Source organism: Rhamphochromis sp. 'chilingali' (genome assembly GCF_963969265.1).
Source record: "Rhamphochromis sp. 'chilingali' genome assembly, chromosome: 19".
Taxonomy (NCBI): Eukaryota; Metazoa; Chordata; class Actinopteri; order Cichliformes; family Cichlidae; genus Rhamphochromis; species Rhamphochromis sp. 'chilingali'.
This window is the reverse complement of record NC_137946.1, coordinates 10955853-10968256: the sequence shown is the minus strand read 5'-3', so window position 1 is coordinate 10968256 and position 12404 is coordinate 10955853. Positions and strand designations below refer to the sequence as shown.

At 40.6% G+C, this 12404-nt stretch overlaps 1 protein-coding gene across 1 annotated transcript; it reads left to right on the top strand.

Annotated features, from left to right (window-relative positions):
* Positions 1 to 337: 337 nt before the first annotated feature.
* On the top strand, positions 338 to 12135 carry frmd8 (FERM domain containing 8). Its single transcript, XM_080866922.1, has 11 exons — positions 338 to 751; positions 1982 to 2079; positions 2207 to 2374; positions 2491 to 2592; positions 3851 to 3909; positions 4230 to 4396; positions 6314 to 6529; positions 6610 to 6733; positions 6829 to 6978; positions 8924 to 9152; positions 9282 to 12135. The coding sequence occupies exons 2-11, from the start codon at positions 1989 to 1991 to the stop codon at positions 9389 to 9391; spliced, it is 1416 nt and encodes a 471-aa protein (XP_080723048.1). The 5' UTR covers positions 338 to 751; positions 1982 to 1988; the 3' UTR covers positions 9392 to 12135.
* The last annotated feature ends 269 nt before the right edge of the window (positions 12136 to 12404 follow it).

Below are 12404 nucleotides of genomic sequence, written 5' to 3'. Positions count from 1 at the left end.
ATACACATACAATTTAAGAAGGCTATAAATATGGGGAAATACAATGGGTGATATTAAACTGTGAGTAAATGCAATCCAATAAATACCACTTTGTGAGACACGGGTTGAGACTGTATCAGATCAAAGTTGATTCATGAGGACGTCTGAAGCTGTGACTGCGTGGAATCGATTGTATTACCGTGGCTGTAATCTGTTTTTCGCAGGTAAACTTAATGACAGTCAGCAGATAAACAGAATTAATCCGCTGCCTGCTGAAGTACAGCTGCGATTACGTTTCAGTCACGTGACGGGACGACGCACTCTCTGACGTTCGCCTCATTTTCCCCGTCATTCTGAGGATCAAATATTTTTGACCCGATCTCATGTGAACGACTTCAAAGTGTACACTCTATGTCAGTCAGTGAACTTTCAAACTACCTCCAGATGGAACATGTATGGATATTCGCTTCCAATTGCCTCCGCGACTGTTTAATTTAGAAATATTTGAATTGCTGTGGTTAAAAAAATCTTCTAGCTTGGCTGTCACACCCAAGTAATGAGGAACGGGTTAGAATAATCAAGTCGTTCGGGAGTCGCACAATTTGAAACTGTTGCAACTGCTAGAAGAGCTAGTTCAGGGTAGCTGGGAAGCTGTGGTGAGGGCAATAACAGCGGGTTTTTAATTAGTTGGTGTACTTGGCCACAGTATTTACAAAATCAACAGGATCCCATCGAGAGAAGCGAGTGGACGGAAACTTACAGGAACTGGCAGGTAGGTGGACAACAGAGACATTGGAACATAGTAGTTTCATCACTTGCTATTAATAGTGGGTCACTCTGTTAAACAAAACACACACAAAGTTAGCCAATGGGCCAGATAGCTTCGGCATCTAAATTGTTTCCTACTGGCAGTTAAATGAAGCGCATTAACACGTCTAAAATGATCGCAGTGACGTCCAGTGTTGGTAATATTTCCGATGCCTAGCTTATTTAGCTAGCATGGTGTTTTCAACTGCCTTTTAGATAATAGTCTACGCAATTCACTTTTTGTGTGTTGAGTTATTCTCTATAATGTCACACAAATTTAATCCCCGGCTGAGTTTGGGGCAGCCCTGTTAAAACTGAGGAGCTAGCTATTATTTTATCCACGGGCGGCGAGATGTTGCCCGTTTCAACGACGCCCGTGTTTGTTGTCTCTCTGTAACGGTATGAAGGCTGTTCTAGAAATGTTCGAAGCCACGTTAAAAACCGTAACAGTTACATGTTGGTGCTCACGGAGCACTGCAGTTGAACAGGGTGAGGTCAGCAGTCGACTGACTGGGATGTAGTGATCGTATAGGATCATTCTCGGGTTAAAAACACGAGGTGGCGCTGGGTTATGTATTGAACCCTGACTTTTGTTTTGAACAAAATATAATAGAAAGAGCACCAAATGGAATAAAGTGATAAAGATGCACCCCCTATTATTGTAGGGTCTACCTTACAATATAAAGCTCCTTGAGGCGACTGTTCTTGTGATTTGGCGCTATATAAATAAAATTGAATTGAATTCCTGCTGGTCTAGTTATCTCTGAAGAGGTTACTTAGCTGTAATGGTTTGTTTAGAGATATATTATGTGGCTATTCCCAAGCTATTACACACATGTGTAAGAATGTCAGTATAAGCAGCACACACGCCTACACCGCTTTGCTGGCATTTCCTTTTAGTATACTGTTGATGAATAACTTGAGAGTCCATTTGGGTTGGGAGTGGGACTGTAATATATTGCAGGTGTGCTGCCTCTGTTGCCACTTCTGTGTTCAACTGCGACGTGTTTGTGTTCCTCAAGTGCAGTTTACAGTATTGTTTTGATTTTCAGTCCTGGTGATTGTTTTGTCTCACCCATCAGACACTTGGGTAGATTTCTAGCCATCCCTTCCCGTTGCATTGCTCCTCCCTGTAAAGAATCTTGTCGTGAGTCTGTGTTGTTACTCATCTGAATTTTTGGTGTTTTCATTTCAGGTTAGAGATGGAAGGAGATGAGTGCAGTTTTCCTCCAGATTCATCAGATGATCACTCGCTAAGAGGAAGTGTGGCTTCCTCTGCAACACTATCTCGTGGTATGATGTCAAACAGTCTCACCCAGATTATTTTATCGTGCAAAAAACCCCCAAAGTAGTTAATCTATTATTATTGTTTTTGTTATTAATCTCTTTGCTTTTTTTTAAATTATGTTTGTTCACACAGCTCAAGATGTGCTTATATACTTGTTTGGTGACAGTGCAGTACACTTAACTCTAGAAGGGCTCGGCACTGTCACCGTGCAAGAGCTGGGCCGCAACGTTCGTGAAGCTCTCCATACTCCTGAGTCTGTACAGGATGTTTTTGCCTTCTGGCTTTGCTCTCCACTGCTCGGTTAGAACCCCAACCCTCCTCCTCATATTTCTATCACTTAACTGTATTATGTGATATCACTTGATATGAGTAAAACATGCTGCTGCATAACTTTTTTCCTCACTCCCTATCTTCAGAACTGCAGTTAAAGACGAGGCATCAACCGTACAAGTTGTGTCGGCAGTGGCACGACTTGCTGTATCGCTTCACCGAGGCTTCAGAGGAAGACATTTCACAAGGTCAGAGTTTTGACTTGCGTGCGCCACCAAACACTGGACTAAAGAAAAGCTGTCAACGCAAGAAATCTAGTTTCTGTAATGAAAGCATGACTCGAACTTTGTACGGGAAAAGGGTGTTGCAGTGTACAAAGAGATGAAAGGAAAGATAATGGCTTCTGCTGCTGAGTGGTAGATTATTCTTGTAAATCCTTCCTAATAAGATAAAGTAAAGCTTTTTGCTTACGGAGTATGCCCTCTTGTTGCCATAAATCTTACAATTAAACAGCTGCAATCCTCTACAGACTGAAGAATGTTATTCTATAGTTTCTAATACACTGTAGTTACCAATGAGCTGCACGTAAACATCAGTCCAGTCTAGTAATTGGCACTCTCTGTTTGCCTTAAGCTGACTTCTGTCACCAGCCTGGTTTTCTGCCTCCAAACAAAGCATTTTTACGTGCTGACAACAGCTTGTTTCTTTTTCTGCAGCTGTTTCCTCTTTATTCCTAGCTTACTTATACGTTAATGGTGGTTGCTGGCTTACTTGAGGTAAATAATGGATAAAAGGGCTGTCAGGTTTGCTTGGATGTGATAAAAGAGAAACATGGAAAAGGAGGCATTGACATGAACTGCTGTTGTTGAACAGGAAAAGAAACAACTGAAACAGGTAGAAAATCAAAGTAAATATGGAACAAGCATTTGGAGGAAGAGAAAAACAGACGTTATATTCCACACTTTGAGAGATTATGTGATCCTTTTAGGATTACAGCAGTTCTCATGAGCTAAATCATTAGCATCCCTTAGCATGTGTTATGCAGAACAGAATAGCAAAAGTTTTTACAGTTAGTTACTGCTTGTGTTAAGTACAGCACATTTTAAAAGAGTTGCAAGTGGGGTAAGAAGCACTGACTCAGTCTGCTGTTTTTTGTTTCTTTTCCTGTTTGTTTTTTTGTCCTAAAACCTCCCCCTCAGAGACGATCAGCCCACACATTTGCAGTGTGGCAGGTGCTTTTAGTCTACAGTGACAGCTTTCCACTAATAAAGCATAAAAAGTATCACACAGGTATTGTATAATCCCTTAAAAGCTGTTACTTTTCCTGTGGAGTAAATTCCACCCACGGCACAGGACTGTGAGCCACAGCAGAGTGGGCTTGAGGGGACTCACATTGTCTTTCTACCCTCACTCCTCCACACTGGATGATGAGGCTGATTGTCATCCAATGTGGACTTGAATACTTCGCAAAACAGTAAAGCATGATTGTCCTCTGCCTTTTTACAGATGAACCATGTCTCCAGTACAGGCGCAGTGTGTTTTATCCGAAATCTAAAGAGCTGCAGGTATTCTTAACTCTGCTACAACTTAAACTAATCTTAGAATGGTGGAAACGGTGTTATACTCCAGGGGTAACCGAGGTCTGCATTTCATTTTTCTGAAGATTTTGTCTAATTTATTGACTTCACATGGCTTGTTAAAACTAACAGTGTTTCCTTGTGTTACAAACATAGCAGCAAATTAAAGTTGACGACTCATAATATTATGTCAAATCAAATCAAATGAAGCTAAATGAAATACAAATTTTGACTTAATTAGACAAAAACTCTTTTTCAGTTTCAAATTTAATGTGCTTACTGGGAGTTACTGTCTCACTCCGGTGCAGATACAAGAGGAGGGAGTGTTGCGACTTCTTTATGAGGAAGCCAGGAGCAACATCCTCACCGGTCGATACCCCTGCGACCCTGAGCATTGGACTAATCTTGGAGCTTTGTCTATTGCTCTCGATGAGGGAACTAGTCTGGACAGCCAACAGTTTACTACAACTATAAGGTGAGAAGCAACTGCTCATAAATAACTACACATGATGATGCTAGGGGGAATTTGTTTATGTTTCATGTGCCTGAAAGAAAAAAGTATTGGCCGATATGTCTTAAGTCTTATATCAGTTGTGCTTCTGGGTCTGAAATTGTAGCTTTGGGGGGGTAAGTTGTGAGCTACAAGCTTAAGGAATGGTTAGATTTTGTCAGTTTCAGTCATTTATCTACAGGACAATGACAATTTGAAAGCAATTGCTTCTTCCTACTTCAGTTATATCTTCCTCTTTACATAATAGAAAAGGAAGAAATCGGTCCCCAGACCCTACTGATGTTTATTTTATGTGTTTTGTTAGTGGTCTGGCAACATTCAGTCATTGCCTTATTCACATTATGTACCCTCCACCTAAAGTAGTTAAAATAATTTTTGCTTAAGGCCTTCATAATTTAGTGGGATTCATTTTTTTTAAAACACATTTCTTAAAGCATAGATGGAAGAGAAGGAAACTGCAGAGTCAGTGAGGTTAATACATACCTGTGAAAGTGAGCCAGTTGCGTGCCATTTCAGAAAAGTAATCCTTGCTTAATCTGACTAAGTTTTTCCCAGTATTCTACTCTGTGTATGTTTACTCTTGCACTTAGAGAATGTGCTCATATACGTTCACACAGACTTTGCAGTTTATGCAAAATGAAACAGTATCTCTCTTCCATTTATTTATAAAGAAATGGTCGATCTGCCTTTCATAAATCTGTCAGACTCTGAGATGATTCCTTTCTACTGCACAGCCTAATGTAGTAGAAAAAATAAACAATGTAAAAAGCACCACCCAAACCATTTCCCACAGCCTGCATATTCCTCAATTAGGGATCTGATAGACTGAGTAGCTTTGAGTGCTTCACTACAGTCTATGACAATGTGATGCAGTCCTGTAAAAGGTACACAGATACTGTGAATAAGGTCAGTCGTCCTTTTGTTTAAGAAGCCTTTTTTTATATTAACAGTTGCCTGAACACTGCAGTGTTTTTCTAAGTACTTGTTGGTGTGCAGGTGGGATAAGGCATTTCTAATGACAACATTCATCATTGGTTTCTTCTCTATCAGGTTGTCTAAGAGCCACTGCAAGTGAAGTACTAAAAATTGACACTGCACATACAATACAGCATTAGGTATATTATTATCAGTGTAACCTATCTACTCTTAGAAGCATCTTACAGGCACCCACAGCTACACAAAAACATGCATATTTATAGACTTTTTAAGGAAGTCTTTGCTTATGGAGTTGCAAAATCCTACTGTGTGTTTTTATCTGGTGTCTGAACTTCCTGCCTGCTGTTTCAAAGCAATTTACTGACTGATCCATAGGTTTTATACTTCGAAAGATAATCCGATGTTCTTACTGCATGAACATAAACAATAATGCTGCACCCCAACCAGTTTAAAAATGAGACGAGATACTTGCTTTGTCCTCTACATAAAACATTTTCGTTAACTGTCCAAAGTAGAACAAAATAGATTCCTATGACGGCCGATGACGAGACAAAGCCGGGCAATTCTTTGAGGCATGTTTATGGGTTATTTTAAATCTAGATGCTCTTATCAGAAGATTTCTACATAATTATATGAAATAGATTCTGTAAAGGAAGTAGTCCTCTTGCACTTAAGGAGCGTGTTTATCTAAGAATGTGAGTGGTAGCATTTAAGGAGGAAAGGTCAAAAACTAGAGCTACACTCTAGACAATTTAATTGGGAGATGAGTGCATTTTGTCCTTTGGTCTCACAAAAAGTCACAGTAAGACGCGCTGCGAAGAACATTTAAATGAGACCAACATGAAAGGAAGAAAGATTGACAGTTGGGTAAATTAGGAAAGGGGAGCAGACGAGAGAAAATACTTCACAGATCCGATGCAAACCTCTGTCCTCTGTTTTCCACAGGGAGAAGAAGCTGTCTTCTTATCTGCCTGCACATGTCACCATGGGGAGTGGAGGCTTGTTCTCTACTTTGCGAGGGAAGTCAAGCCGTCAGGTCGGGCTGGAGCAGAACCTTTTTAAGGAGTACAGTAAGATCTGCACATCTGCTGGAAGCTCTCCCGAGCCCACGCAGCTCCTACACCAGTACCTCAACACTTGTCACACGCTGCCTTATTATGGGTATGATGTAGCATAATGACACATTTTTGCATTGTAATTTTCCACAGAAGGCAAATGATTAACTTTAAATGTGAAAACAGGTGCGCTTTCTTCTTTGGGGAGATTGACAAACCAGCGCAGGGGATCCTGCAAAGGGGAAAACGTAAAGCTGTCAACATCGGGATCTGCCTGGAAGGTGTTTATGTGATGGATGTCAAAGAGAAGGTGAGCAGTGATTCACACCTTTTGTAAAACAGCAGCCACACTTGCTGTGGTTCTCACTCGGTTTCTGTTCCTGTTATGGAAATGTTTTCCCGCAGCACGTGCTGCTTGGCCTGCGCTTTAGTGAGCTCTCCTGGGACCACAGCTACCCCGAGGAGGAGGGGGATTCACACATCCTGTGGCTGGAGTTTGACGGAGATGAAGACGGCACTCCTGTCAACAAGTTGTTAAAGATCTACTCAAAACAGGTAAGAAACTTTTTCCATCCATCCATCAGGGCTGAGGCATTGTGGCAGCAGCCTTAGCAGAGAAGTCCAAACCTCCTTTGTGTTCCCCTCGCTACCTCCTTCAGCTCACCCAAGGGGAACACTGAGGCATTCCCAGGCCTTGGGGAATCTTCTTGGTAGGACATGCTCAGAATATCTCAGTTTCTAGTAGACATCCTTGTCAACTGGCTCCTTTTAATACAGTGGAGTAGCAGCTCAACTCTGAGCCCTGAACTCCTCACCCTATCTTTAAGGGAGAAGCCTACGCCCATTTGGAGAAAGCCTCTATCCACTATCCTCTGTGCTCAACTACTGACGCCAGCTGTTTGAAAACTTTTTATGAAATTAAAAAAATAATATGGTGTGAATATCTCCACTTTCTTTGCTCTATTCAAGCATGTCTTATGGCTGTCAGCTGTAGTCCTCTGACGCAGTTTCAAATGAGATGTTTTCAACTTGGACAAAAGATGCGGTCACTTGTCAAGAGCACCTGCTGTTTGTGAGATTTCCAGGATTGAATGAAGCAGCTGTGCATATTTATGTTTAGATGAGTGTTACAATTGATATAGGTGCTGAAGCCTAAAAAATATCAAGTCATTTTTGTGCTTCAGGTTTATCGTCCTCATTCGGTGAACGTGGCACCAAAAAGTTGTTACCTAATAGTAAAAGCATTATTACCATAATCACCAGGCTCTAAGCCTTAGTAGGGCTGTAGGATATGGCGAAATATATCGGAAGATGGAATTAAAATGCCTGTTGTTTCATATTATACTGTTGTTTATTTTGTGCTGTCACACGCACACTGTTTACTGCAAAACAAATCAAAGAGCTCGTTCCTAAACGAGGGGCTACTTCTGTAGCATATACATAGTTGTGTTGTAAAAAGTCTGACATGGACCAGAAAACTATACTTTGCAAAATTATACCACAAAGCAGTCCCCACCACAGACTCCGACAAAACAAACCTGTTCTAGCACCTACGCAAGGATCACATGAAAGAGTATGGAGAGGGTTCACGAATGAGAAGCAAAAAAAAAGAACTGTTAGGTGCTCAAAATAAAACGGAGTCAAGTGTTAGAACATCACAAAGATGGAAGGAGATAATTATTGCTTTTGCAGCTATTGCAACTTTTATCTGTAAAGACACGGTCCTAACTTAGAATGTCGAGAAACAGGGATTTCTAAATTGGTCAAAACACTTGACATGTCCAGCCGAAAACACTTCACACAAGTCCAGTTGCCTCATTTATATTATGAGTGTCGGGCCAAAACATTGGAGGAAATCTACAGTGTGTCATGCTAGACTGCAGCATCAAATGTATGCACAGTGCACTTCATCCGAGACCGACACACTGCAGTCAGTGTTTGCAGACGTGCTGTTTTCCTGAGGACCATGCAGGGGAAATGTTAGCCAGAGCCCTCAGGGAGGCTCTCGAGTCATGGGGACTGTGTGAGGGTCATCTAGTATGTGCCACAAAGGATGATGCCACATAAGACCCATATTTATTTTGTTTAAAGTGTTTAATAGCCTTATATCGTTTTTAATGTGCATTTGCATTTCATATATTTTGTGAGTATTTTATGTTGGGTCTTTAGTCATTTGATATTGAAAAGTGTCATATGTCAAGCATATGTCAAGATGTTATACATAAAAGCACAAAAATAATCACGTATGACTGAGTACTGTTCATTTTTTATTAATTAATTTAAGTGTAAAAAAGAATTTGTACTTTACGTGTGGCGATTATATAAACTATTCACTGAATTTACAGAAAATGCACTATATTGTGGTGAAGTAGTGACTTCTATTGTGATATTAGATCCCCCACCCCTCAGTCTTAGGATGTCTGGGTTCTGTAATAGGCCATTAAACAGCAGACTACAGCAGACTCAGTTATGATTTTTTTTCTTCCCCGCCTCCAACAAGGCGGAGCTCATGAGCGGCTTCATCGAGTTCTGCGTGGAGCTTAAGTCTGCGTCCGAGGGGGCAGCTGCAGCCGAGATGGACGGCGAGGTGAGTTTGTCACAGCAGCCCGGCGGACAGGAAGAAAGGAGCAAGAATGGGCGCGGCGGAAGGCGCGGGATGCTGCACAGGCAAGGCAGCGTTGTGTGCAGCCGAGTCCAATCGCTCAACACCATCAGCTACGTCGATGACGGTGAGGGCCAAACTTGTTTAACAGCACCGTTATCCTTTCTGGAGGTAGCTCCTTCTGTGCCGTTTCACAGTGTCAGAGATTTTTTTTCAGCCTTTGTTCATTTTTGTGTTTTTTGTTTTGTTTTTTTAGGAAAAGAAATCAAACGCTTGAAGCCCAAGAGAGCTGCGTCTTTCTTCGCCCGACAGGCGTCTGCAGTGTCGTACTCTGCAGTGCAAACAGAGAGTCTGGAGCAGGGTTAAAGTCGCCCATCAGATCTGACCCGATCCTCTCAGAGACCAAATCTGAACATTTTACACTGAGATTTAAAACAAAACAAAAAAAACGGAGAGACTTACTTTGAGCTTGAGACACTTATCTGCTAATATGTGAACATGTAAAGGACCAAATGACAGCGATCCAAGTGTGAGTGACAATATTTATCTTCTGAAGTTGTGTACATTAAGCGAGTACAGTAATGTGAAAAAAGATCTAGCAGCTATGCTTCCAAGGTTCAACTGAAGTGGCTGTTCCTTAAACAGCCTACTGTAAAGATCATATGATGAATAAGTGTGAGACGAGCCTTATAACAATCTTCAAACAGTGACTCCAGTCAATAACTGTTTTTGACCTTTCTGCAGCGCTCTGGAAGCGGATTTACTGCTATTATTCAAACATGTTGCACCTCAAATGAGTATAACCACTGCATTACCTCTACTCATCTTATCGGGGATTGAGCATTAAGAATATTTAAAGCTTTCGTAACTCCACTTCAGACTTTTAAGCGATACCACAAACGGCAACAGTCAGCATGACAAACACTTTTCAGGGGACTATCTAAGGGTGCATTTCCGCTATTCTGCTTTGTTCAAACTGCCAGTGCCTTGATCTCTAGAAAGGGTGAAGCCACTTCAGAAAAAGTAGAAACGTTTCGCGTCCGGCTATCCTGACCATAAACAATCCTTATGGGAGCACATTGGCTGTGTTGTGGAGGACTTTTGTAAGTACAGGAGTTTTTGACAAAGTCAATATTAAGCGATATCTGCAGCTAGTTTGAAAGAGGTGGCACGACCGACCTGCTTTAAAAAATGTGAGTTTTAAAACTTCTTGTTAAAGAAGCTGCAACTCTGTGGTCACAGTATCAAGTGTTTAAATGGATTTGCACTAATAAAAGAATCGAATTAAAGCTATAAAACTGTAGAACCTGTGTAGGAAAAAATATATTCATCTAAAGATCATCCAGCACTGCCGCACCATGCTTGTATTCAAATGTTAAATTTCAAAGCATGGACGATTAATACAAGCGATCTCTCGGCACACAGTCTAACCTGACTGTTGGACCTGATGAGCAAGAAAACTGATGCAATACTGTTCTTGTGCAACTTCTGACATGACAGAAGGTAAATTGAAAGTGTAGACATTAAAGAAACTAACTGTTGTTTTCTGCAAACACGGTCACTGTTGACATCATTGGGGGGGGGAAAGGCCTCGTTTTCAGCTTTACGACAATGCGAAGAATTTCATTACTAGATTATTAGATTTATATAGCATTAAAACAATTTCTGCTTCACTTTATCTCCAAAAGCTACCCAGTCTGTTGACACAGTTGTGACTAGAGAGCGGCTGTGTGTTCTGAACACAAAACAAGGACCAAGTTGTGGCCACACTGTTGAAAATCTTAAGTCTTTCCACCAAAGCAAGCCTGCCTGACATGCTGCAACCAAGTGTATGCTACCTTAACGCTGCAGAGTCAGATTTTAGCCTCCAGCACTTGGCAGAGTCCCCCGGGTGTCACTCTGAACCCCACCCTAATGCTAACGGAGGCAGTTTCTGTCTCCACATCTCTGTAATAGCACCTTCCACTTGAACACGTGCCCTCGTTGGAGATGTGGCGGCACATGCGGTCTATTCTTCCCGACTCTCCTCAGCACGCAAACGGCAGAATGTTCTTACTTTTCTATGCTTCGACTTGTGTATCAGCTGCTGTCTGTATACTAACGCCAGCAGCACAGTATGTTGTTGCGAACAAACACTATGCATGTCACGTTGTAGGATAGGCATTCCGACAGTCTACACATCATGTGATGCTGCACTTGTTAATACTAATACACTGTTTCTAAACATTTTACAGCAGGAGATTTGTTTTGTATTGTTTGTTAGCTTTTATGAGAGAACATTTTTACTTTCTTGTGGTTTGTTTTCATGTACTTGCCAGTGTTTGTATATGTGAATGAAGAAATAAGTCTCAAACACTTTACAGAAGATTAAAGTGCCTTTTTTGTTTCTACTAAGTTGGCATATAAATTACTGTTTTGGTGCATTGAAACCAGAAAATGGACAGTTGTGGTATTGCTATGGTTTAAAATGATGTATTTCCTTTATGTTATCTGATGTGAGTATATTTGAGTAACTGGATGGCGGATGTTGAACGGTGTACTGTAATTCCTCTCGGTTGTCAGCTCAGCCTTCATTAAAATTATGGGATGATGCAAAGTGGCCCCGTTTTTCTGAACATACCTGTCATCAAATATTCCTTCCTCAGTGCTGCTGCTTAAGTGTACTAAAGCCATATTTTAACCAACATGTTATTCTGCATATGATTTAATAACATAACTTCATGCAAACTTCTCATCAGTATTTCTGTGGCATTTTGTTTTACTTTAACACTTGCAGTTGTAAATGGTAAATGTAAATTTCTTAGTTGAGTGGCCATCTTAACTAGATCCATTTCAAATTGTTTGAGGAAATAAGTTCATTGTTAAATGTTTATGTTTTAATATATGGCAGGTATGATAAGAGTTGATATATATCTGTAGAAAGCTTGGTGAGTGCTCCTGTGGAAATGATTTAACATGCACCTAAAACCTCTGATTTTCTGTTTATACAAATGATTTTCAAATACCTGAACTATATCCCAGATTATTATTCCTCTATGATTTTTATGTTCATGATACAATATAGACTTTTGTCACATTTTAAATCTTATAATAAAAGTGTTTTTTTCCTCTGAGCACTCAAGGGATTAACATTTTTGTGTTTTTCTTGATTTCAACACTGTAGGATTTGCTATGATCACAGATTGCAGTATAATCAGGGCTGTATGTTAATTTTATCATACACATTTAATCCATTTTGGTGTCATCAATTAATTTTCCCTACAACCAATCTAAGCACTTTTATATGGCGTTACGTGCCAATTAGGACATGCGCAGTTGTGCGCATAACTAGAACACTTACCTGAACAATTATGAGCTTTGTCTCTGTCTATACTTTGCC